This window comes from Stegostoma tigrinum, chromosome 45 (assembly GCF_030684315.1).
Source record: "Stegostoma tigrinum isolate sSteTig4 chromosome 45, sSteTig4.hap1, whole genome shotgun sequence".
Taxonomy (NCBI): Eukaryota; Metazoa; Chordata; class Chondrichthyes; order Orectolobiformes; family Stegostomatidae; genus Stegostoma; species Stegostoma tigrinum.
This window is the reverse complement of record NC_081398.1, coordinates 3,924,275-3,951,037: the sequence shown is the minus strand read 5'-3', so window position 1 is coordinate 3,951,037 and position 26,763 is coordinate 3,924,275. Positions and strand designations below refer to the sequence as shown.

General features: G+C 49.5%; 1 protein-coding gene across 7 annotated transcripts; it reads right to left on the bottom strand.

The window, feature by feature from the left end:
- Positions 1–1,934: 1,934 nt before the first annotated feature.
- On the bottom strand, positions 1,935–26,763 carry si:dkey-19b23.8 (uncharacterized). Of its 7 annotated transcripts, none has more exons than XM_059642628.1 (3): positions 24,603–24,711; positions 10,939–11,545; positions 1,935–4,993 (listed from the first exon to the last, which is right to left on the bottom strand). In XM_059642628.1, exons 2-3 carry the CDS (start codon positions 11,492–11,494, stop codon positions 4,788–4,790), a joined length of 762 nt encoding a protein of 253 aa, XP_059498611.1. In that variant the 5' UTR covers positions 11,495–11,545; positions 24,603–24,711; the 3' UTR covers positions 1,935–4,787. The 7 variants fall into 7 exon arrangements, with proteins under 7 accessions (XP_059498611.1, XP_059498610.1, XP_059498609.1 ...); XM_059642627.1 differs by lacking the exon at positions 24,603–24,711 and adding an exon at positions 23,640–23,992; XM_059642626.1 differs by lacking the exon at positions 24,603–24,711 and adding an exon at positions 17,724–17,864.

The window sequence follows — 26,763 nt, the reverse complement described above, 5'->3', positions numbered from 1 at the left end:
CAACAGGGTGACCTCTCCTTTCCTGTTTCTAACCTCAGCCCATACTACCTCAGTCGACGAGTCCCCAAACATCCTTTCTGCAACTGTAATACTGTCCTTGACCAACAATGCCACACCTCCCCCCCCTTTTCCCATCTTCTCTGTTCTTACTGAAACATCTAAATCCCGGAACCTGCAACAACCATTCCTGTCCCTGCTCTATCCATGTCTCCGAAATGGCCACAACAGCGAAGTCCCAGGTACTAACCCATGCTGCAAGTTCACCCACCTTATTCCGGACGCTCCTGGCATTGAAGTGGACACACTTCAAACCAACTGCTTGCTTGCCGGTGCCATCTTGCGTCCCTGAAACTTTATTTCGGACCTCCCTACTCTCAACCTTTTCTGTGCTCAAACTACAATTTTGGTTCCCATCCCCCTTCTGAATTAGTTTAAACCCACCCAAATAGCCTTAGCAAATTTCCCCCCCAGGATGTCGGTACCCCTCTGGTTCAGGTGAAGACCATCTTGCTTGTAGAGGTCCCACCTGCACCATCCCTGTAGCCATGTGTTCAACTCCTCTCTCTCCCTATTCCTCGCCTCACTAGCACGTGGCACAGGCAACAAACCAGAGACAACAACTCTGTTCTTCCTAGCTCTCAGCTTCCTTCCTAGCTCCCTGAATTTCTGCCTTAAATCCCCATCTCTCTTCCTACCCATGTCGTTGGTGCCTATGTGGACCATGACTTGGGGCTGCTCCCCCTCCCCCTTAAGGATCCCAAAAACACGATCAGAGACATCATGCACCCTGGCACCTGGGAAGCCACACACCAACCGTGAGTCTCTCTCGTCCCCACAGAACTTCCGATCTGTCCCCCTAACTATGGAGTCCCCAATGACGACTGCTCTGCTCCTCTTCCCTTTCCCTTCTGAGCAGCAGGGACAGACTCTGTGCCAGAGACCTGTGCCCCACTGCTTTCCCCTGGTAAGTCATCTCCCCCAACAGAATCCAAAACGGTATACTTATTGTTGAGGGGAATGGCCACAGGGGATCCCTGCACTGCCTGCTGGTTCCCTTTCAGTCCCCTGACCGTAATCCATCTGCCTTTTTCCTGTACTTGAGGAGTGACTACCTCCCTGTAACTCCTCTCAATAACCCCCTCTGCCTCCCGAATGATCCGAAGTTCATCCAGCTCCAGCTCCAGTTCCCTAACGTGGTTTTCAAGGAGCTGGAGTTGGGTGCACTTCCCGCAGATGTAGTCAGCAGGGACACTAGTGGTGACCCTTATCTCCCACATTCTGCAGGAGGAACATTCAACTGCCCTGACCTCCATTCCCATTATTCTAAATTCCCAAAGAGACTGTTGAAAAATAAAGAATAAAAAATAAACTTGTTACCTTCTGTCGCACAGAACCTTTTTTTCTGGTTAGAGGAGGATGGATGGGAGACCCTACCCGAGTAGCGTTTCGGGTAACGCAACCAACACAAATATATTACCTCAGTCACTCACCAGTCCCGTGTCGGCTCCTGCTCAGCGTACCTCCGCCTATTCACGAGGTAAGCTTTTTATAGATTCAAAATTCAAATTTTTCCCAGGGTGGGTGTGTCTAAAACTATAAGGCACAGGTTTAAGGTGAGAGGGGAAAGATTTAAAAGGGACCGAAGGGGCAACTTTTTCACACAGAGGGTGGTGTGTGTATGGAATGAGCTGCCATAGGAAGGGGTGGAGGCTGGTACCGTTACAGCATTTAAAAGGCATTTGAATGGGCACATGGATAGGAAGGGTTTAGATGGACAGGGGCCAAATGCTGGCAAATGGGACTAGATTAATTTAGGACAGGATCCATTTCCATGCTGTACATCTCAGACTCTAAATGGAACTGGATTAATCTAGGATACACGTTCGGCACAGACAAATTGGACGAAAGAGTCATACAATATGGAAACAGACCCCACGAATCAAGTATTTTGACGATCACTTGACCCGCTGTAACATATAAAGCCTAGTGCTGTAAGATGGGACTAGAATAAATAGGTGATTGGTAACAGGCTTTGAAGAGATGGGCCGAAGAGCCTCTTTCAGTGCTATAAAATTCTCTGACTGACGTGGCTTGTACTTAAGATATCTCAAGAGCAGAACAAACACTAGCTTTGCCTGTTTTGTTCACATCCCATGAAAGAATTTTTTTATTTTTAAAAACGCCACTGCGCAGATAACTATTCTGTCACTGTGACCTTCTGTGAACACAAGGTAAACTGGTCAATCACCTCGTCTCTGCATCGGAATATCTGCTCTTGTTTTGCCTGTAAGCAGCCCAGAGCATTTCCAAAGCAAATCATTGTCAGAAGCATTTTGATAGGAAAAAAATGCATCAGGAGTCAAGTCTTAAGATGTGACGTTTTTCCGTTCTCCCTCATGTCAAAATGCTAGTGATCACTGTCAAGGGCTGAACAAGAATTAGGCTTTGCCGAGAAAAGTGGCCACAGATAAGGAACAGACAGTTAACGCCCTGGAAACATTCCCAGCAAAATTAAAACATTTTGTTCTCAAGTGTGTCGAAGCAATTAAAAATTGGCAGTGTGTGTCAACAAACAAGGGGGAGTCAACACTTCAGGAGAGGAGGGGAGCTACAGAAGACCGGCACAAAACAAAATAAGACATTTTTATCTCGGCTGTAACAGCAATGAATTTATCTAATACCTTTGGTGAAGCTAAACGTCCCAAAGAAAGTTAACAAACAAAGCTGACACCAAGCCACGTAACAGGAAACAGGTGACTCAGAGTTTGGTCAGAAAGCTGGGGTTTAAGGGATGTCATAACAAACAAGAGAGAGGAAACAGGCCATTTGGCCCAACAAGTCCACGCTGCCCCTCTGAAGAGCATCCCACCTAGATCCATTCCCCTACCCCCGCATTTCCCATGGCTAACCCACCCCAACCTAAACATCCCTAGGCATGATGGGCAATTTAGCATAGCCTACACTGCACATCTTTGGACCATGGGAGGAAAGCAGGGCACTCGGAGGAAACCCACGCAGACACGGGGAGAATGTGCAAACTCCACACAGACAGTCGCCCGAGGGTGGGATCGAACCCAGGTCACTAGCGCTAAGAGGCAGCAGGGCTAACCACTGAGCGAGTTCAGGTTGGTTTCATTTGATGTGATTTACTATAGTCACATGTATCTATGTACAGTGAAAAGTTTTGTTTTGTGAGCAGATTGTAGCAAACAATGACTTACGGATCGCAGGGTGCTGAGGCAAAGCATGGCATACAAAGTTCTGGATGAACTCATGAAGATGTTGGGCAGGAGTGTGACAGAACACTCTGTCAGAAAGGTTACAGTGATGTGGCTGAGGGTTTCAGCAGTCGATGTGCTTCGCCAGGAGATGAAAATAGACAATGTTTACAAGAGGTGGGAAAAGGCAAACTAGCTGATGAGAGACGGGCGTAGTAGGGACTGCAGATGCTGGAGAACCTGAGAAAGCAAGGTGTGCAGCTGGATGGACGCAGCAGGCCAAGCAGCATCAGAGGGGCAGGAAGGCTGACGTTTCACGCCTAGACCCTTCTTCAGAGACGGAGTTGAGGAGAGAGAGAGAGAGAGAGAGAGTCTGAGAATTAGATGCACAATTCCACACGACACCAATAACTCCATTTCAACTTCTACTGGAATGTTTGAACTCTGTAAAACAATCCCGCTTTTAAGAAACAAAATTTGTCATGTATTTCGTGTGGGTAAGCTGCTATTTCCCACAGGCAGACGAGAAAGGAGTTAGTGAGCCCTTTACCTGGAACATCTCCTTCCAACAGACATCTTAAAAGATAAAACAAAACAGTGTCTGAATTCCCCTCCCTGATCGATGGTGGTGTCATTCAAAACTAAACATGAGCCAACTGAAAGTTAACATGGTTCTGGGTAATTTGCAAATCCGTTTTCAATAGGGTTGCACTTCCTGGTAGAAACAAGCGACTATGGAGCTGTTCTGTCCATAGCCAGCGTTTTCCAACTAGAATCCATGAACAGTACAGAGCAACTACGCTCCTGGGTGGGAGAATTTCAATCAAACGGAGCTAGTGTCTGCCTCCACAGCATATTAAGGCTCACGGCTTCACAGCGTAATGCACAACATAGGCATAATTATTAGGAGCAGGAAGAGACCATTCGGCCCCTTTGAGCTTTCTCTCCCCAACCCACGCAGCTGATCTTCCAATCCTATCCCCATTCCCCTTTGTGTCAAAAAAAAAATGGGAGGAATTTCTTCTCATCTCATTTCAAAAACAGCTGACTTCTTAAACGGAGATCGTGAACCTCTCTCACACTGTTTCTCAGAGTTACGGATTCCCTAGCCAAGGGGGAGAACAGTCTGTCTGTATCTATCCTGCCATGGATCATCTAAGTTTCAATGAGATCAACTCATTGTCGATGCACAATATACACAGGCTCACTAGTGCAGGCAGGAAGCATGGATTTGAATGTAAAGGTCTCAAATAAAGAAAAGTACGAGCTGTTGAAGAGGAAAAGCAGTCTTCCCCTCGAAACACTTAACATTGCTGTGTTGGAGGTGCTATTCTCACATTTTTGGCAGTCTGACCCATCATCGATTAAAAAGCTTCCCTTTTGGGGAGAAATTGCATTCATCACGCACTTAGGCTTTTAAAAAAACACACACAATCAGTAAGAGCCTTCAGTTTGAAGATTGCGACGTTGTGCCCTTAGGGGGTTCACGTTGCCAATTAATTTTCTTTCACCCCACCTCTGTGAAGGAATAGTCAATACTAAACGAGCAGGGGGGAGGCGAGTGGACGGTCAGTCTCCTTCCTGCTCGCCCCGGACGAGCTGCTGGACTGTGGAGTCCTTGGTCAGATCCTCCACATCGTGGTAGCCAGTGTCCAGGCGGTGAGGGGCTCGGAATGATGTCGCCCGCTGTAGAAACTCCTGGTGCATCCTGACCTCTGCCTCTTCGTCGCTCTCCAGTGGCCTGTTGACTTCCGATTCCTCGTCCAACGAGCTGCCTGTGGAAACAGAGCAAATCCACACTTAACAGAGTTGGGGTGCACCAGTAACCACAAACTGTTGCAAAACAAAAGAAAAAAGTGTATAAAATCCTAACCAGGCAACCAAGATGTGGACTAGTGAAAGTAGCCGCTGAACTGTTAATGCAGAGACCCAGCTAATGTTCTGGGGACCTGGGTTCGATTCCTGCCAGGGCAGAAGGTGAAATTTGAACTCAATAAATATCTGGAATTGAGAGCCTAATGATAATCATGAACCCATCTGGTTCACTAATGTCCCCCAGGGAAGGAAACTGCCATCTGGATCTGGCCAACATGCGACTCCAGACCCACAGCAATGTGGTTGACTCTTAACTGCCCTCTGGGGCAATTAGGGATGGGCAATAAATAGCTGGGCCTGGCCAGTGGTGCACACATCCAGCGAATGAATTTTTAAAAAATAAAGATTTAGAAGACTGCGGATGCTGGAGGTCTGAAGTAAAAACACTCCCAGGCAAATTAGTTACAGAATACAAGGTGCTGGGGAAACACAGCAGGTCCAGCAACACTCTGTGGTGACAGAGTTAGTGTTTTGAGTCCAGTGACCATTCTGATGAAGGATAATGGATTCCCCACACTGCAGATAGAGGCCATTCACCCCCCCACAAACCCTCCAAAGAGCATCCCACCCAGCCTCACCAATCTCCTATCCCTGTAACCCCACATTTTGCACGGCTAACCCACCTAACCTGCACATCCCTGGACACCACAGCACAATTTAGAGATAGTGGGAACTGCAGATGCTGGAGAATTCCAGGATAATAAAATGTGAGGCTGGATGAACACAGCAGGCCAAGCAGCATCTCAGGAGCACAAAAGCTGACGTTTCAGGCCTAGACCCTTCATCAGAGAGGGGGATGGGGTGAGGGTTCTGGAATAAATAGGGAGAGAGGGGGAGGCGGACCGAAGATGGAGAGAAAAGAAGATAGGTGGAGAGAGTATAGGTGGGGAGGTAGGGAGGGGATAGGTCAGTCCAGGGAAGACGGACATGTCAAGGAGGTGGGATGAGGTTAGTAGGTAGATGGGGATGCAGCTTGGGGTGGGAGGAAGGGATGGGTGAGAGGAAGAACAGGTTAGGGAGGCAGAGACAGGTTGGACTGGTTTTGGGATGCAGTGGGTGGAGGGGAAGAGCTGGGCTGGTTGTGTGGTGCAGTGGGGGGAGGGGACGAACTGGGCTGGCTTAGGGATGCGGTGGGGGAAGGGGAGATTTTGAAACTGGTGAAGTCCACATTGATACCATTGGGCTGCAGGGTTCCCAGGCGGACTATGAGTTGCTGTTCCTGCAACCTTCAGGTGGCATCATTGTGGCAGTGCAGGAGGCCCATGATGGACATGTCATCTAAAGAATGGGAGGGGGAGTGGAAATCCCTTCCCAAAATCCACAAACCTGCCTGCCCTGGTCGACCCATCGTCTCAGCCTGCTCCTACCCCACCGAACTCATCTCCACCTATCTGGACTCCATTTTCCCCCCTTTGGTCCAGGAACTCCCTACCTACATCCGTGACACCACCCATGGCCTCCACCTCCTCCAGGACTTCCAATTCCCTGGCCCCCAACACCTCATCTTCACCATGGACGTCCAGTCCCTATACACCTGCATTCCGCATGCAGATGGCCTCAAGGCCCTCCGCTTCTTCCTGTCCCGCAGGCCCGACCAGTCCCCCTCCACCGACACCCTCATCTGCCTAGCCGAACTCGTCCTCACCCTCAACAACTTCTCTTTTGACTCCTCCCACTTCCTACAGACTAAGAGGGTGGCCATGGACTCCTGCATGGGCCCCAGCTATGCCTGCCTCTTTGTAGGTTACGTGGAACAGTCCCTCTTCCGCACCTACACAGGCCCCAAACCCCACCTCTTCCTCCGGTACATTGATGACTGTATCGGCGCCGCCTCTTGCTCCCCAGAGGAGCTCGAACAGTTCATCCACTTCACCAACACCTTCCACCCCAACCTTCAGTTCACCTGGGACATCTCCAACACATCCCTCACCTTCCTGGACCTCTCAGTCTCCATCTCAGGCAACCAGCTTGTAACTGATGTCCATTTCAAGCCCACTGACTCCCGCAGCTACCTAGAATACACCTCCTCCCACCCACCCTCCTGCAAAAATTCCATCCCCTATTCCCAATTCCTCCGCCTCCGCCGCATCGGATCCCACGATAAGACTTTCCACTCCCGCACATCCCAGATGTCCAAGTTCTTCAAGGACCGCAACTGTCCCCCCACAGTGATCGAGAACGCCCTTGACCGCGTTTCCCACAACACATCCCTCACACCCCGTCCCCGCCACAAACGCCCTAAGAGGATCCCCCTCATTCTCACACACCACCCCACCAACCTCCGGATACAACGCATCATCCTCCCACACTTCCGCCATCTACAATCCGACCCCACCACCCAAGACATTTTTCCATCCCCACCCCTGTCTGCTTTCCGGTGAGACCACTCTCTCCGTGACTTCCTTGTTCACTCCAAACTGCCTTCCAACCCCACCACACCCGGCACCTTCCCCTGCAACCGCAGGAAATGCTACACTTGTCCCCACACCTCCTCCCTCACCCCCATCCCAGGCCCCAAGATGACATTCCACATTAAGCAGAGGTTCACCTGCACATCTGCCAATGTGGTATACTGCATCCACTGTACCCGATGTGGCTTTTTCTACATTGGGGAAACCAAGCGGAGGCTTGGGGACCACTTTGCAGAACACCTCCGCTCAGTTCGCAACAAACAACTGCACCTCCCAGTCGCAAACCATTTCCACTCCCCCTCCCATTCTCTAGCGGACATGTCCATCATGGGCCTCCTGCAGTGCCACAATGATGCCACCCGAAGGTTGCAGGAACAGCAACTCATATTCCGCCTGGGAACCCTGCAGCCATATGGTATCAATGTGGACTTCACCAGTTTCAAAATCTCCCCTTCCCCCACTGCATCCCTAAACCAGCCCAGTTCATCCCCTCCCCCCACTGCACCACACAACCAGCCCAGCTCTTCCCCCCCCACCCACTGCATCCCAAAACCAGTCCAACCTGTCTCTGCCTCCCTAACCTGTTCTTCCTCTCACCCATCCCTTCCTCCCACCCCAAGCCGCACCCCCATCTACCTACTAACCTCGTCCCACCTCCTTGACGTGTCCGTCTTCCCTGGACTGACCTATCCCCTCCCTACACTCTCTCCACCTATCTTCTTTTCTCTCCATCTTCGGTCCGCCTCCCCCTCTCTTCCTATTTATTCCAGAACCCTCACCCCATCCCCCTCTCTGATGAAGGGTCTAGGCCCGAAACGTCAGCTGTTGTGCTCCTGAGATGCTGCTTGGCCTGCTGTGTTCATCCAGCCTCACATTTTATTATCACAGCACAATTTAGCACAGCCCATCCACTAACCTGCACCATTTTGGACAGTGGGAGGAAACCAGAGCACCTAGGAGAAACCCCACGCAGACACAGGGAGAACATGCAAACCGACACCAGATGGTGGAACCGAACCCCAGTCCCTGGCACTGTGAGGCAGCGGTGCTAACCACTGAGCCACTGTGCCGGATCATACTGGCCTTGAAATGTTAACTCTGTTTATCTGTCTCCCAAGATATTGCCAGATCTGCTGAGTTTCTCCAGTAATTGCTGTCTTTGCAACTCATTTGCCTGTCGAAGCGCCACTCAGGCAAATCACACCAAGTTTTGATATTCATGAAAATACTTGGCCAGAACTAACACAGCAGAGAAAAGAAAGAATTCCTAAATCTACTGTTGGACAACTTACACTATATCCCATTTAGAAACTCCAAAGACATGCACTGTCACAATTGAAGGAGACGGTTTGACTCAGATATTATAGTAAACAAAATCTCAAAGATCAAAAGTGCAGATCTCTTTAGATGCTTATCTTGTACAGTTCCTTTATTTTCCGTTCTGAGGAAGGGACACTGGACCCAAAACGTTAACTCTGATTTCTCTCCACAGATGCTGCCAGACCTGCTGAGCTTTTCCAGCAATTTCTGGTTTTGTTTTGGATTTCCAGCATCTGCAGTTATTTCACCTTCTTTTCTCCTCCGAAAACCACCCGCCCCACCCCACCCCACCCCGCACCTTTAACCTTCTACATTCCAGGAAATACAAGCCTATTCTGTAATCTGAACCATCTCACTGGGCGAATAATTGTTTTCCCAGAAAATAACTTCGCAGGAAAATGACTTATTCAAAAGTATGATTAAACAATTCCATTTTGTTCCCTGAGAAGTCTAATTAGTTTTCCTTTTCTAGACTTTCGCGTCTGTTCCCTGCCATCAAGCACTAAAACTTCCACACTGCTTGTTAAAATGAATCATCTACATGTTTAATCTCTCCCTTCATCAATGCGAAAGAGTTTATTTCTCTACCGTATCTCTTCCTTTTTGTAAAAGTGTTATTGTAATAGCATGAAGATGTCTATCTGATTCAATCTAACGAGTTTCACAGGGCTAGGGACAGGCCAGCCAGGGGTTTGGCCGAACTCATACAGATCACGGAGTGTTTCCAAATTGCAAACTGTAAACAGATACGAAATACACTGAATGAATTAATGTCTACAAATGCTTATTCTGTCCATCATTCCTAAAGTGTTGTGCAATGGATGGTTATATACCAACTGGACTATTGCATTCAGCTCTGGTTACCACCTCAGACATTGGCTTTCATAGATTTGCACAGCACAGAAGAGCCCTTTCGGCCCATCGAGTCTGCACTAACATGAAAGTGCATTTATCCCAATTTGCCCCACTTGTCCCATATCCTTGAATGCTATGAGATTTGAAGTGCTTCTCCAAATCTTTTTCAAAGTTCTGAGGAAGTGTCACCGGACCCGAAATGTTAGCTCTTGATTTTTTTCTTCACAGATGCTGCCAGATCTGCCGAGCTTATCCAGCAGCTTCTGTTTTTGAGAGAGATAGTAGGAACTGCAGATGCTGGAGATTCTGAGATAACAAGGTGTAGAGCTGGATGAACACAGCAGGCCAAGCAGCATCAGAGGAGCAGGAAGGCTGACCCGCAGAAAATGGAAAATGATTTTCTGAAGAAGGGTCTAGGCCCGAAATGTCAGCTTTCCTGCTTCCCCTGCTCTGTGTTCATCCAGCTCTATTACTTCTGTTCTTGTTCCTGATTTACGGCATCTGCAGTTCCTTCGGATTTTGTTTTTTTTAAAAACGTTGTAAGGTTTCCAGCCTCCGCTACCCTTCCAGGCAGTGCATTCCAGAATCCCACCACCTGCTGAATGAAAAGGTTTTCTCCCACCACCCCGCCCCCAAATTCCCTCCGAATCTCCTGCCCCTCGCCTTAAAACTACGCCCCACTTGTGACTGACCCTTCAACCAAGGGGAACAGCTGCTCTCACTTCACTCTGTCCATTTCCCTCGTACTCTTATACATTCCTTCAGGCATAAAATACAGAAGCTTGAACGCACGCACCCAATAGGTTCAAGAACAGCTTCTTCCTAGCCGTTATTAGGCTGCTCAATGGGCCTCTCTCATTACAAATCTAATGTTGATCCCGTGCTCTCGTGCACCTCCTGTGCAGTTGTAGCCTGGCATGCCTCATTCTGTCTAAGCACCCTATGATCTGTAGGTCCTTGTTTGCTATGCTCTGAGGGAAACAATCTTGACGCAGATCTGAGCTCACTGTGGCCGAAATAGCACAGATTAGGCGCTGAGGCAGCCTCTGAGAAGGTTGTTCTCCCTTCGTGGGAGAGACTACAGCTGAGGAACACTGAGCGGCCTTCTTGAGCCGCAGTAGTGCAGTGCGGCGCAGGGCCGCCCCCCACACAGCGCCCTTAGGGAGGGAGTCCCAGCACTTTGACCCAGCGACCGTGAAGGAACGGCCAGTGTCTTTTGGACGCGCCGGGACATGGAGTGACCCGTCGCTCAGCTTTACCTGCACAGCGGTGCGGATCGCCCTGTTGGTCAAGCCTGGGGTCAGTGCCCGAGGAGGGGGCCGGCGTTGCCCGGTGGTTGCACGTCTCGTGCCATTGACTGAAAGCTGCCTCGAAGGACTTGGCCAAACAGACCGTGATGGCCTTGGCTTTCTCTGCGTTGCTGCACAGGAAGACGCAACACTGAAGCTGCCCCTTTTTCTTGCAGATGTAGAGGAAGACATTGGTGCGGTCTCTATCTGCTGTGCAGTAGGCAATGTCGTGCAGGTAGGTTTTGGTGATTTGCCGGCTGCTCGAGATCTCCTTCACCTCCAGATAGCGCGGTCTCACCACCAAGGCATGATCCTTCCAGGTCTTGCCTGACACCTTCTCCACCAGACGGTTCACCACTTCCCGGGTCTGTTCAACCTGCAGGGAATAGATTTTCTCCATGCCCACGTAATGCACCTTGAACAGCGGGTCGCCGTGGGATAGACTCTTTGTCTTGTTCTTGAACCTCCGGAAGACAGCCGGCGAGTTCTTAATGCTGTGAATGAAGTGGAAATTGTTCAGCGACATGATCTCAAGCGGTCCTCCTCGACGCTTTCTCTTCAGATGAGCCAGTCAGGTCTGAAAATGGAGAGAGAGAGAGAGAGAGAGAGAGAGATAAGAATTTCAGGCGAGACACTGCTTCTTCTCGGTCGCCCGACCCTGACAGCCCTGAAAACCGAGCGGCTAGGTCAGAGGGTACTTCAAAGTGAACTGTGTTGCCGTGACTCTGTCTGTTCGACCATCCTGGAAAAGGACCGTCAGGATGGGTTTTGAAAACAGCTCACATCTGATATCACCGTTCCCTCAGATTAGCTTTGCACTCAAGATCCAGTCGGAATTCTGCCAGCTGGAGAGACGTGAACCTGTGTCTCTTTATCCCCTCCCTCCTTAGCGGGGCTCGGGACTTGATAGGGTCCCACAGCTCACACCATTGTCTCCGTTGGTGGGTCCCGTCGCATTCTCAGGTCTGACCCCACAGAGTGGGGAACACAGACCAGAGCATCACGTAAACCAGCCTTCCATCCTTTGACGCGAAAACTGAAATTGTTGGAAAAGCTCAGCAGGTCTGGCAGCCTCTGTGATTTCCCTCCAGAGTTAACGTTTCAGCTCCAGTGTCCCTTCCTCAGAATTTCCACCCATCTATACTTCCCGCTGTCTGAGGAAAGCTATCAACATGAAAGACCCTTCCCACCCCAGTTTATACTCTTCTGTCGGGCAGAAGGTATCACGCTTCTATGTGTGTACAAATAGATTCAAGAACAGCTTCTTTCCTGCTGTTGAATAGACCTCCCAAATTTTAAATTCTGATCTCTCTCTGCATCCGCTGTATTTTGCGATCTGAACTGCTAGCTTGATGTACTTTGACCTGTAGAGTATGCAAAACAACACTTTTCACTGTATCTTGATACATGCAACAACAATAACATCAGTCGCAGGTCGGGCACAGAGATAAGCCATGCCAGCTGGAACAGAGTACAAACACCCTGTGCTTCTATTGCCCAATCTGGCCCGCACCCACCAGCCTGATAACTCTACCAACCATAATTCTACCCCCCCCCCCAACCCCACACACCAGCATCCCCCACACCCGCTTCCCCACCACCACTCCCCCCACTGCCTCACCCCACAACCGCTTCCCCACCACCACCCCCCCCCCCGCTCCCTCACCCCGCCATCCCCACACCCGCTTCTCCCCCGACCCTACCCCTGCTCTGCCACTCCCCTAGGAGGCTGAATCACTGTAGCAGCATAAACTTTTTCTTCATGTTGCAACTTGAAAGGAATGATCCGGGCTCCAATTCCTTTCCATTAGGAATCTTACCAGGAATCTCTCCCGTGTCAGAAAGTAGCTCAGACTGATTTGGTCCCGAACCCAGTGCTTCTGGCCCAGAGGCGGGGAACGCCATCACTGCACCACAAGCCCAACTGAATATCACTTGCTCAAGGGTATAAGGGAGGAGATCGAAAACCACTAATTTGTCCATCCAGACAACGGCGACAGAGAGGGAGCACAGAAATTTCCTCAAAGTTTTGTCTTTCTATAGATGTGCGGGTCAGGGTGGATTGGCCGTGCTAAATTGTCCCATAGTGCCCAGGGATGTGCGGGTTAGGGTGGATTGGCCGTGCTAAATTGTCCCATAGTGTCCAGGGATGTGCAGGTTAGGGTGGATTGGCCGTGCTAAATTGTCCCATAGTGCCCAGGGATGTGCGGGTTAGGGTGGATTGGCCGTGCTAAATTGTCCCATAGTGTCCAGGGATGTGCGGGTTAGGGTGGATTGGCCGTGCTAAATTGTCCCATAGTGTCCAGGGATGTGCGGGTTAGGGTGGATTGGCCGTGCTAAATTGTCCCATAGTGTCCAGGGATGTGCGGGTTAGGGTGGATTGGCCGTGCTAAATTGTCCCATAGTGCCCAGGGATGTGCAGGTTAGGGTGGGTTGGCTGTGCTAAATTGTCCCATAGTGTCCAGGGATGTGCGGGTTAGGGTGGATTGGCCGTGCTAAATTGTCCCATAGTGCCCAGGGATGTGCGGGTCAGGGTGGATTGGCCGTGCTAAATTGTCCCATAGTGCCCAGGGATGTGCAGGTTAGGGTGGGTTGGCTGTGCTAAATTGTCCCATAGTGTCCAGGGATGTGCGGGTTAGGGTGGATTGGCCGTGCTAAATTGTCCCATAGTGCCCAGGGATGTGCGGGTTAGGGTGGGTTGGCCATGCTAAATTGTCCCATAGTGCCCAGGGATGTGTAGCTTAGGTTGGTTATAAGTGGGTGGGTCTGGGTGGGATGCTCCAAGGGTCGGTATGGACTTGTTGGGCCAAAAGGGCCTGTTTGCACACTGTAGGGATTCTATGTGATTCTCTTGAGTCTTTCACAGCCTCAGGATGACCCAGCACACCTTGCCAGCAATGAAGTAGTATTTGGAGAGCAGCCACATTTGCCAAACGTAAAAATGTGACTACCAATCTGGGCACAGCAAGCTCACGTAAACTAGAGCGTACAAGCAATATGACCATCTGCTTTTCTCTTTCCTTGAAAGACATTGCTGATGGCTCAAAGTTGGTTGCAAGTCACCAGGGATGACTTGTCCTTCACTCCCCCTTGAGACAGGAGCCCCAGGGTTTGGTGGGGGGGGTGGTGTTCTCTTTTACACCCACCTGAGGGGGCACAGAGTGCTGCCTTCACTCAAAGCCACACTCTCTTGGCACTGCACTGGTGAACGCCAGTCTGGATTTTGGTTCTCACATTTCTCATCTGGGAGGTTTTGGCTCTGACTCAAGAAGGAACTTAGCCAGAGTTAACAAACTCCAAGGAAGCGTGGGCCTTTTGAGAAGCAAATATCCCTCTCAACCGGTTTGTTACTTTCCCTCCACAGTCCAAACGGAACCTGGTAGCCCACCCAGTTGTGGCAACCTTACGATGGCCAGTCAATCCGTTTCGCCTGGGCTGGTGCATTTACACCCGTGTCGTTTTGATGGTGTTAAGATCCCACCACCAGCAGCATGGCAAGATCCCACCATAGCTCAGGCATCACCAGCTCTCTCTCACAACACCCAGCCAAAGAGGATGTTTCTGTGCTGGATGTCCTAGAGCACAAGACGTTGTGTGTAGGGTTTGGGATGTCATGATGCGGCTGTACAGGACATTGGTTATCCGCCATTCAATCTTGTTCTCCCTGCTATTGGAAAGATGTTACAGACTCGGAAGTCAGACAGCACAGAAACAGATCCTTCAGTCTAACCAGTCTATGCCAAACATAATCCCAAATTAAACTAGTCTCACCTACTTGATGCTATTAGACTTGAAAAAGGTGCAGATAAGATTTAGAAGGACATGCCCAGGGTTGGAGGGTTTGAGCTACAGGGACAGGCTGAACAGGCTGGGGTTATTTTCCCTGGAGTGTCAGGGGCTGAGGGGTGACCTTATCGAGGTTTATAAAACCATGAGGGGCATGGATAGGGTGAATAGCCAAGGTCGTTTTCCCGAGGCGTAGAGTCCAAAACTCGAGAGCAGAGGTTAAAGCTGAGAGGGGAAAGATTTAAAAGGGACATAAGGAGTAACTTTCTCACACAGAGGGTGGTGCGTGTATGGAATGAGCTGCCAGAGGAAGCGATGGAGGCTGGTACAATTTCAAGGCATCTGGGTGGGTACATGAACAGGAAGGGTGTAGAGGAATAGGGGCCAAATGGGACTGGATTTATTTAGGAGTCTGGTCAACACAGACGAGTTGGGCTGAAGGGTCTCTTCCCATGTCGTACGACTCGAAGACTCTATATCAGAGGGTACCTCACTGTGACATGCCCCTCAATCCCACCTCTTCCTCAAATCACAGTGAAAGCAGATTTGCTTCATTCACAGCTATGGGGAGAAAGGATCAGGCAAACTTAACTTCCAAAAAAAAAAGGTGTACATACCTGAAAGAAATGCTTCCAGGGAGGCTGCGGATTGTAGAGCTGAGCTTGTTCAATAACCCTGAACTCCTGACATTACTGACGGAGCTCTTTCTAAACCCACAGCAGCACAGCCGCTAATTAAATCCTAAATAATTAACTCACTTTTTCCTCGACTGAGCACAGGGAATTAAATCTCTCCCTGGCAACCGCTCTGCCAATGGAAAGGCGAAGCACAAATGGAGACTATCATTAGAGTCACCAGCGTAGCAACCAGAAAACCCAAAAGCTTTCATGTGAGGAGCTATCATACCCTTCTCTATTGTCACTGTCTATGGAGCACTAAATTCCCCTCCCACTTGTTTATCAACCCACAGCAAATTTATATCAGCAGCCAATTTGTACACAACATGCTCCCACAAACTACATTACAACGGTAGAGACAATAAAAGACGTGAGGTCTAAGACAAACCAGGGCAGGACTTACACAGTTAAAGCTAGGGCCCTGGGGGATGCTGTCAAGCAGAGACACCTTGGGTTGCAGATACATAGTTCCCTGAAAGTGGCGGTGGGGGGACGAAGATGGTATCAGGCACGTTTATCAATCAGAGCATTAAGGCTGGGAATCGAAAGAACTGCAGTAAGGCCACATTTGGAGAGCTATGTACTATTCTGGTGACCCTGCTGTAGGAAGAATGTCATTAAGTTGGAAAGGATGTAAAAAAGATTCACAAGGACGTTTCCAAGACTGGAAGGTTTGAGTTTGAAGGAGAGGCTGAAACCTTTTTCTGCCCCCAAAGCACCGGAAGCTGAGGGGTGACCTTATAGGACGTTTATAAAATCACGAGGGGCATGGATAGGGTGAATAGACAAGGTCTTTTTTATCCCCTAATGTATGAGGATCCAACCGTGGAGGGCATAGGTTTCAGAGAGAGGGAGGAAAATTTGAAAGGAGCCTGAGGAGTAACTTTTTCAAGCAAAAGGTGGTGCGTTTGTAGAAGACGCTGCCAGAGGAAATGGTAGTTGCGGGAACAATGGCATCCTAAGAAGACCTTCCACATCAAGCAGATGTTCACCTGCACATCTACGAATGTGGTATACTGTATCAGCTGTTCCCGTTGTGGCCTCCTCTACATCGGGGAAACCAAGCGGAGGTTTGGGGGCCACTTTGCAGAACACCTCTGCTCGGTTCGCAATAAACAACTGCATCTCCCAGTCACGAACCATTTCAACTCCCCCTCCCATTCCTCAGATGACATGTCCATCCTGGGCCTCCTGCAGTGCCACAATGATGCCACCTGAAGGTTGCAGGAACAGCATCTCATGTTCCGCTTGGGAACCCTGCAGCCCAATGATATCAATGTGGATTTCACAAGCTTCAAAATCTCCCCCTTCCCCAACTGCATCCTAACACCAGCCCAGCTCATCCCCGCCTCCCTAACCTGTCCTTCCTCCCACCTATCTCTCCTCCAACCTCAAGCCCCACCCCCATCTCCTACCTACTAACCTCATCCCGCCCCCTTGACCTGTCCGTTCTCCCTGGATTGACCTAACTCCCCACCTTCACTCACCTTTACAGACTCCATCCCCGCCTCTTTGACCGTCTGTCTCCTCTCCACTATCTTCTCCTTTATCCATCTTCTATCTGCCTCTCTCCCAATTTATTTCAGAATCCCCTTCCCCTCCCCCATTTCTGAAGAAGGGTCTCAGCCCGAAACGTCAGCTTTCCTGCTCCTCTGATGCTGCTTGGCCTGCTGTGTTCATCCAGCTCTACACTGTGTTATCTAACATTTAAAAGACATTAGGATAGGAGGCACCTAGAGGGATAAGGCAGGTAACTGGGACTAGTTCAGTTTAGGAAACCAGGTCGGCGCAGATGAGTTGGGCTGAAGGGTCTGTTCCTGTGCTGTGCGGCTCAATCCTGTTGGTCAATAAAAGATAAATGTGGACACTGGGGCAAATTCCTCCCCCACCCCTCAAACTCTTCATCAAAATAGTAACCACCTGAGAAGGCAGACAGAATCTCAGTTGACAGTTTGCCCCCACACACCCATCAGTATCTCACCACCAGCATCAGCCTTGGCCTGGATCCAAACCTGCAAACACCTAATTCAGAGGACAGAATGCCCGAGTCAAACATTTGGAGATCCTTGGCACAGAGAAAGGCCTTTCAGCCCATTGAGTCAAAAACTCATCACCTAACACTTGTAATCCCATTTCCCAGCACATGGCCCCCTAGCCGTGTAGGTTTTGGGATCGCAAGTGCACACCCAAACGTTTTTTGCTCTCCCCAACTTACAGGCAGCGAGTCCCAGATTCCCAGCACCCTCCGGCTGAAAACGTGTTACTTCCAATCCTCTCAACTTTGATTCTTACCTTAAACCTATGGCCCCACTGAGGGCGGAAAAGGTTTTGTCCTGTTGACCCTGCACAACAACATCTCTCCTTCCTCAGGAGGCTAAGGAAACTCGGCATCTGAGGTTTCGGAGCAGGTTGGTAGCTCAGGTTGTGGGTGCGGTTGGTTGGCTCGCTGTTTCGTAGACGTTTTGTTACCATGCTGGGTTACGCCATCGGTGTGGCCTCTGATGAAGCACTGTGGTGTTTTCCTGCTTGTTATTTAAACACCGGTGTCCGTTGAGCTGGATTGCCTCACTTCCGGTTCTCCTTCGCAACGGAGTGTATGTGGGGTCAAGCTCTGTGTGTTTCTTAGTGGAGGACCAGGCTTCCAGGAATTCTCATGCTTGTCTCTGCCTAGCCTGTCCCGGGATCTTGCTGTTGTCCCAGTCGAAGTGGTGGTTCTCCTTCTCCATGTGAATTGAGATGAGAGTGTATTGGTCATGTCTTTTTGTACCCAGTTGATGTTCATGTACTCTTGTTGTTAGATTCCTTCCTGTTTGTCTGATGTAGTGTTTCTCGCAGTCTCTGCAGGTTAGCTTGCAGGTGACATTGGTCCTGTCCATGGCAGGGAGTGGGTCCTTGGTTCGGTTGAGCAGTTGTCGTAGGGTTGATGTGGGTTGTGTGCCAGTCTGATGCCCAGCAGTTGTAGGAGTCTTGTGGTTTGTTCCAATGCGTTCCTGATGTAGGGTAGCGTGATGAGTGTGTCGGGGCATCTTTCTGATAGTGTTTGCGTAACAGACATTTTCTGACCCAGTGTTTCAGCTACCCTTTGTCGTGAGTGAGTGAGTGAGTGAGTGCGTGAGTGAGTGAGTGAGTGAGTGCGTGAGTGAGTGAGTGAGTGAGTGAGTGAGTGAGTGCGTGAGTGAGTGCGTGAGTGAGTGCGTGAGTGAGTGCGTGAGTGAGTGCGTGAGTGAGTGCGTGAGTGAGTGCGTGAGTGAGTGCGTGAGTGAGTGCGTGAGTGAGTGCGTGAGTGAGTGCGTGAGTGAGTGAGTGAGTGCGTGAGTGAGTGCGTGAGAGAGTGCGTGAGAGAGTGCGTGAGAGAGTGCGTGAGAGAGTGCGTGAGAGAGTGCGTGAGAGAGTGCGTGAGAGAGTGCGTGAGAGAGTGCGTGAGAGAGTGCGTGTCTGTCCTGTGTACCTTTGTTAGGAATTCCCCATTGGTCCTGCGTTCCACCCAGGAATGGGAGTTGTTTGTTCTTCTCTGGGGAAATCGGAGGGACACACTGGGACAGCACCAAGATCCTGAGACAGGCATGGGAATTCCTGGAAGCCTGGTACTCCCCAAAGAAAGTCATCAACAAACACATGGGGCTCAACCCCATATGCACTCCCTTGCAAATGCACACCAGAAGTGAGATAACCGAGCTCAACCGACTCCAGAGTTTAGATAACAGGTGGGAAAACACAACCGCGCTCCATCAGCGGCTGCACTGATGGTGTTGCCCAGTACGGTAACAAAATACCTGTAAAATTTGGCAGGTCCATAAAGGGTGCTGCCAGTTTTAGTAGCTGCACCATTCTATCCGGATGCATCAGGGCTTGGTACAGCAGTTGCTCTGCCCAGGATGGTTAGGAACTACAGAGTTGTCAACACTGACCAATCCATCATACAAACCAACTTTCCAATCACTGACTCCCTCCAGAAGGCAGCCAACATCGAAGACCCCTCCCACCCCAGTTCTAATCCCTTCCGACCTTCTCCATCAGGCAGAAGATACAAGAGTTTGAATATACCACAAATAGATTCAAGGACAGCTTCTTCCTTGCTGTTATCAGACTCCTGAATGGACCTTTCAAATTTTAAATTCAGTGCCCTCCTCGCTGTTTGTGCACCTCCTCTGCAGCTGTAACACCGTATTCCTCGCTCTGCTCTGTTACTGGTATGGTATGATCTGCCCATGCAACACAAAACGTTTCTCTGTACCTAGGTACATGCGGCAACAATGAATCAAATCAAATATCTATGCCCCTCAATTTTATCCCTCTCAATCATGTCTCCCCCAACTCAGTCTCCTGTGCTCCAAGGAGAATAACCCCAGTCTATCCAATCTCTCTTCATAACAGCACATCCCTCATATAGGAATTCCAGAGCTACATACAGTACTCTAGTTGTAGCCTAATAAACTTCTTTTAAAAATACAGTTCTAGCATAACCTCCCTATTTATTAAACTCCACACTTTGTCTAATAAAGGCAAGTCTAGTCTAACCCTAGTTATCCAGTTTATCTCCCTGTCCTGCTACCTTACAGGACTGGTGGATGTCTAGACAAAGATCAATAAATGCTTGCCTAGCTGTGAAGGCTGTCACTGGTGAGGGGAGGTATTGACTGTTTAACAACAGTCAGATTAGGTTAGATTCCCTACAGTGTGGAAACAGGCCCTTCAGTCCACATAGTCTCTTGGAGCATCCCACCCAGACCCATCCCCCTATAACCCACACATCCCTGAACACTACGGGCAATTTAGCATGGCTGATCCACCTAACCTGCACATCTTTGGACTGCGAGAGGAAACCTGAGCACGCGGAGGAAACCCACGCAGACACGGGGAGAATGTGCAAACTTCGCACAGACAGTCACCTGAGGCTGGAACAGTTTTACACTACACGCGAGGATGCTGTACTATTATTTCTAGACGTTCTTCTCTGCACTGATTTTTAACATTCTCATCCAAAAGAGAGCTGGATTTAGATTTGAAAGCGATGAATTTCAAAGAGACAGGACTGCAGAGTGGGGCTGGCTGAGTAGCTCCTTCAGATGAAATGACCTCCTTCTGCACCGTACGGCTCATTCCTCTCCCCATCTCCTCCAACCCACGACCAATATCTCCGCACTCCTGACCTCCTGTATAGCCACCACCATTAACGGCCATGTCTTAAGCTGACTGGGGACGCGGACTCCGGAATTGCACCCCCTCGCCCTCCTCCTGACACCCATCCACCCCTCCCCACCAACCTCTCTGCCCACCTCCATCAAGATAATCCTCTTTGATCAAGCACCCGTTGTAACCTCTCCATAAGTGACTCAATGTCAAGTTACTCTGGAAACACCTGGGGATGTTTCACCACATTCGGGGTGCCATATGAGTGTAAGTTGTTGTTGCCTTCCAAGAAAAGCTCGCAACAAGCGATTCAGTGAGAGACTGTCCCTAATCGGACTAAATCACAGATGTACAGCGCGGAAACAGACCCTTCGGTCCCTGCCGACCAGATATCCTAAACTGATCCAGTCCCATTTGCCAGCGTTTGGCCCATATCCCTCTAAATCCTTCCTATCCATGTACCCATCCTTTTTAAAAACGTTGCCCACCTCCTCCTCTAGCAGCTCATTCCAAACGATGCCGCTCTGATCCCTGTTAAATCTTTCCACTCTCACCTTAAACCTACGCCCCTCTAGTTTTGGGCTGTCCTATCCTGAGAAGAAGACTTTAACTATTCACCCTATCCATGCCCCTCATGGTTTTATAAACGTCTATAAGGTCCCCCCTCAGTGTCTGACACTCCAGGGAAAATAGTCCCAGCTTCTCCCTGTAGCTCAAACCCTCCAACCCTGGCAACATCCTTGTAAATCTTTTCTAAACCCTTTCATGTTTAACAACATCTTTCCTGCATGAGGTCTCTTTGTAACGGGGCCTTCAAAGAGAGTCAAAAGTAAGGATTTTGCAGCAGAACAATGGGTTCGCTCTCCTGGGATCTTGCTGTGTGCAAATTGGCCATTCTGTTTCCTACTTTACAGCAGTGACTGCAGGCCATTGGCCTTTCAGGGTTACAAAAGGGTGCTACACAGACCCAATTTCTTTTTGAAGCCTACAAACTGATAATGTGCAAAAAGGGAGTCGAGTAAAGGCAGAACTACATCAGATTCCAGGAGTTGGATGGTTAAAAGCCTAATAATTTAAAACAAAAACATGTAAGGGACCATCGTAAATGTCCAATTTAAACAAAAAACAACAGTGCATTCCACTGGGTATAATGTTTGTAATGAACTAAATTTAAACGTTACCTCATCTGGTTCCCAGGCCCAGGCCTGTGCATTGGTTGCTAAGTATCCACATACAAAGTTAGCCTAAGAGATGGAAAGCTAGTGATAATCGCAGCTCCAAACTTAGACAGGGTGGGGGTGGGGAACAAACAGGATTGGAAACGCGGACAGCCTACATTCAACACTTACATGTAGAAAAGCCAAAAGAGCTGCAGAGGCTGTAAATCAGAAACAAAACCAGAAGTTGCTGGAAATGCTCAGCAGGGTCTCAGCAGAACTGAGGGAGGGAGGGTCACCAGGCTGGCAGCGTTGGCTCCGATTTCTCTGCCCAGAAGCTGTATCTGCTGAGCTTTTCCAGCAACTTCGGTTTTGTGCTCACAGTTATAAATCCCGGTTTGAATACCGATTCAACGAGGAAACACAAAACACAATTTAACCCTTTCAACATAACCAGACAGCGGGGGAGAAAGAGTGTGGTGTTGTGCTAATTTCACTGGATTGGGAATCTACAGACCCAAGGTAATGTTGTGGGGAGATGGGTCCTAATCTTAGTAAGACTCGAGCAACCAAGTTACGGACACCATAGCAAATGAGGACACAAGGAGGCCATACAAACCCTTCAGCCTGCTCCCCCATTCAATAGGATCATGGCTGATCCGACATTCCTCACACCCAGAGATAGCAGGAACTGCAGAGGCTGGAGAATCTGACATAACAAGGTGTGGAGCTGGATAAACACAGCAGGCCAAGCAGCACCAGAGGGGCAGGAAAGCTGATGTTGCGGGCCTAGACCCTTCATTCCTCACGCTCATTTGCCTTCCCCTTCCCTTCCCCTTCACCTGACATCATTTTTCGGATGGAGAATCTATTTCAGCCTTGAGTATACGCAAGGACTCTGCTCCCACAGCTCTCTGCAGCAAGGAGTTCCAAAGACCCGCAAGCTTAAGAGGAGAAATTCCTGCTTACTGCAGCCCTTCACTCCAGAGACGGCAGTCCCAGACTCTCCCATCAGGGGAAACATCCTCTCAGCATTGACCCTGTCCCTTCCCTTAAAGGATCCACTCGGTTCCAATGAAATCATATCTCATTTTCCTACAGTCCAGCCAGTACAGCCCCGGCCCCTTTAGCCTTAGTTCATAAGACAGGGTCGAGATATAGATCACCCGGGTCAATAAAATCATGAAGGTTGTAGATACGGTCAATAGCAGGTATTCTCCCCCCCACCCCACACCCCCCAGGGTGGGGTATTTCAAGACGAAGAGGCATACGTTTAAGGTGAGAGGAGAAAGATTTATAAAAGGACATCAGGGTAACTTATTTTTTGCACAGAGGGTGGCTCATGTGTGACATGAACTTCCAGAGGAAGCGGTGGTTGGGGTATATTTACAATGTTTAAAATAACACTCAGATAAGTTACTGAGTAGGAAGCGTTTGGAGCGATATGGGCCGAGCACAAGCAGGTGGCACTAGGCGTGATTACGGTCAGCATGAACGAGCTGGGCCGAAGGGTCAGTTTCCTCGCTGGAATACTCGATAACCTCGTCGAATGGCAGAAGAGCTGAACCGTCACTCCCTCCCTCCATCCATCCCTTCTGCTCAGGCGGTCCCTCGGGATAGATTTGAATCAGAGAGGGCCTTCACGAAAAGAAAACAAAAATTGCTTTGGAAATTCTCTGGAGGGTGTGTTTTCCATTTTGTTTTGGGAGAAGGGGAGGTAAGGAATTGGCGAGCCTGTGACCATTGGACTTCCAGCCTGGTTCTGTGCCTCTCCCCCCCCCCCCCCCCCTGCCGATTGGCAGACGCACACGCAGAGCCCTGTGGAGTTTGGGGCTTTCAGCACCTCGACTGGAACCTTGACTCTAGATGTTCCCAACAAAGCGCCTCAACGCATGAGGGCCCCTCTCCTGAGCAAACTTACTCCATTCCCAGCGCACGCTGGTAGATCAGCACCTCATTTCCGTCTTGGGAACTCTATAGTCTTCTGATCGAGTTCAATAAATTTCAGGGCTTGAGACCCCTTCTGCCATGTTCTTCACCCAACTCTCCACACCCCAGGCTTTGTTATCCCATGATACACAACCACTTATAGCCCCCATTTTGGCGTTATTCCTACTCCTGAGTTGACCATTATCCATGTCTTTGCCCAAATGTTCTCCTCCCTCTTTGGGCTCTATCCCCACCTAGCATTTTACTCCCTAACCCCCTCTGCCCAACCCCATCTTCTGTATAAAAAAGCGGCACTTTCCCAGCTCCTATCAGTTCCAGGGAAGGGTCACTAGCCCCGCAACGTCAACTTTTCGTTTCTCTACACAGATGCCATCAGACCGGCTGACTTCCCCACCCCCCACCCACAGTGATTTCCGTTTGTGTTTCTCCATTCAGGGGTTGGTCGGGTGCCCTTACGAAACAGGGCATATCTGCCCACTCTGAGAATTTCTAAAGAATGTTGCTCCCCACCCACGTCCCACCTTCTTGGGATTCTACCCTCCAAAGTGGGAACACATTCTGTGGAGATGAGGCTCAAGTACGTTAAAAACAAAAGCCCGAGATTGAGGTGGAAAGGTGTAGCAGCTAAGAATAAGGAGGGTTTTTAAGGAAGCAAAATGAAAAGTTCCTTTAAAACTCCCCGTACCTTCCTCCAGTCAATACCCCTGGTCTCTTCAACGCTATTTACAAAGCAGCTTTTGCTTCTCTGGCTACCGGCTTGTGCAGGTTGGATGCAGAATTTGAGCTGAATCTACCGGAACCACCCCCAGTTTTCCAGTTTGTCAAAGCAGGCAAAGTGCCTGTGATAACAAAGTGTGGGGCTGGATGAACGCAGCAGGCCAAGCAGCGTTCAGCTTGTGGAAGTCCTCCGGTCACCGGCTCGCCAATTCCTTACCTCCCCTTCTCCCAAAGCAAAGTGAAAAAACACATCCTCCAGAAATTTCCAAAGCATTTTTCTTTCCGCGAAGGCCCTCTCTGATAAAATAAACCTGAGAAGTCCTTGGCTTTCATTCCTTGGGAGAGCAGAGGCTCAGTCCGCCCCAAATTCCACGCGCAAATGGAAACGATACTGAAAGCGTGAGAGAGGTGGGGGATGGGGGTCACTTTATCTCTTCTGTCAAGCACTTTACCTGTCTCTCTCTCTCTCTCTGGCGTTGCTCCGAGGTTGCTCCTGCTCCTAACCAGGGGGGTTAGGAGTCACACCAGCCACCCCCAACATTAATCTGCCTACCTTTCAATTTCCGCCAACACACAACTGCACTCCGGTAGCTGCCAGCGTTTCGAAGCATATCACCAGCCACTGAAAGGAAACCAGTGTAGAGCCCAGACTAGAGGCTACCTGCAGGCTAGTCAATTTATTCTCCTGCAGCAATCCCTTATCTTAAAAAAACACACGCACACACCTCCTTCCTGCAGCGAGTCAAAGTTTTTAAAAAAACTGACAAAATTTCTGCTTGGTACTCGAATTTATAGAGCACTCCTCCTCCCCCAAAATGAACAGTACTTTTTCACGAAAACTCCAGCTAAAATTCAAACCCGCAGGTCTTCCCCCTTCCCCACCTCCCCCCAAGATAAACCCAGTTTAAAACAGACCCTGAGACATGCAAAGAAACCACATGGACTCTCAAGTAGATCTCACTGACCTCCCTGCGCCCCACCCAACTCGGACAAACCCCACCGTGAACGGCTACCTTGTGCCCCAACGCCCCCAGAGATAAACCCTCACCATGAAATGTTATCCCATTAGCCCCTTAACCCCAACACTCCCAGATAAACCACCATAAAATGTTACCCCATTAGCCCCTTAACCCCAAGACCCCGCAGATAATCCCCACCATTAAATGTTACCCCATTAGCCCCTTAACCCCAAGACCCCGCAGATAATCCCCACCATTAAATGTTACCCCATTAGCCCCTTAACCCCAAGACCCCGCAGATAATCCCCACCATTAAATGTTACCCCATTAGCCCCTTAACCCCAAGACCCCGCAGATAATCCCCACCATTAAATGTTACCCCATTAGCCCCTTAACCCCAAGACCCCGCAGATAATCCCCACCATTAAATGTTACCCCATTAGCCCCTTAACCCCAAGACCCCGCAGATAATCCCCACCATTAAATGTTACCCCATTAGCCCCTTAACCCCAAGACCCCGCAGATAATCCCCACCATTAAATGTTACCCCATTAGCCCCTTAACCCCAAGACCCCGCAGATAATCCCCACCATTAAATGTTACCCCATTAGCCCCTTAACCCCAAGACCCCGCAGATAATCCCCACCATTAAATGTTACCCCATTAGCCCCTTAACCCCAAAACCCCGCAGATAATCCCCACCATTAAATGTTACCCCATTAGCCCCTTAACCCCAAAACCCCGCAGATAATCCCCACCATTAAATGTTACCCCATTAGCCCCTTAACCCCAAAACCCCGCAGATAATCCCCACCATTAAATGTTATCCCATTAGCCCCTTAACCCCAACCCCCGCAGATAATCCCCACCACTAAATGTTAGCCTATTAGCTGTAGAGCTACACAGGATGGAAGCAAACCAATCCATGATGGCCGTTTTCCCAAACAAGCTGGACCTAATACAGCCTGTGCCTGGCCCATTTCCCTCCAAACATTTCCTATTCATGAATTTATCCAAATTCTTTTTAAACGTTGTAACTGTATCTGCGTCCACTGCTTCCTGTGGCAGTTCATTCCACACACGAACCACTCTTTGTGTTTTAAAACAAGCTGTCGCCCCTCGTGTCCTTGTTACATTTTTCCCCTCTCAGGTTGAAACGGATTCCCTGTACCTTGGGGAAAAGACCCTTAACCCGAAACCCCAACTTACTGTGCCGTATTGTTCTGTGTTCTAAAGTGTTACCCAATTAGCACTTTAAAGAATCACCCATGAAGCCTGTAGATAGCCCCCCAGCACTATCCTGCACCTACCGTTTCGGCCACAGTCCGCAAGGTTTCTCTGTGGGAATATCTCCCTGGAGAAATGCTGTAGATCACTGACACACACAGACACTGCTGTTTCTGTAGTAGTATCAGTTCC

Bases quoted from the DNA above. Each gene is read 5' to 3' on its own strand.
- si:dkey-19b23.8 (XM_059642623.1), bottom strand. From the start codon at position 11,494: ATGTCGCTGAACAATTTCCACTTCATTCACAGCATTAAGAACTCGCCG. The intron at 4,994-10,938 runs GTAAAGCTGAGC...CTGTTTCCACAG, and splicing joins CGATCCGCACCGCTGTGCAG to GCAGCTCGTTGGACGAGGAA.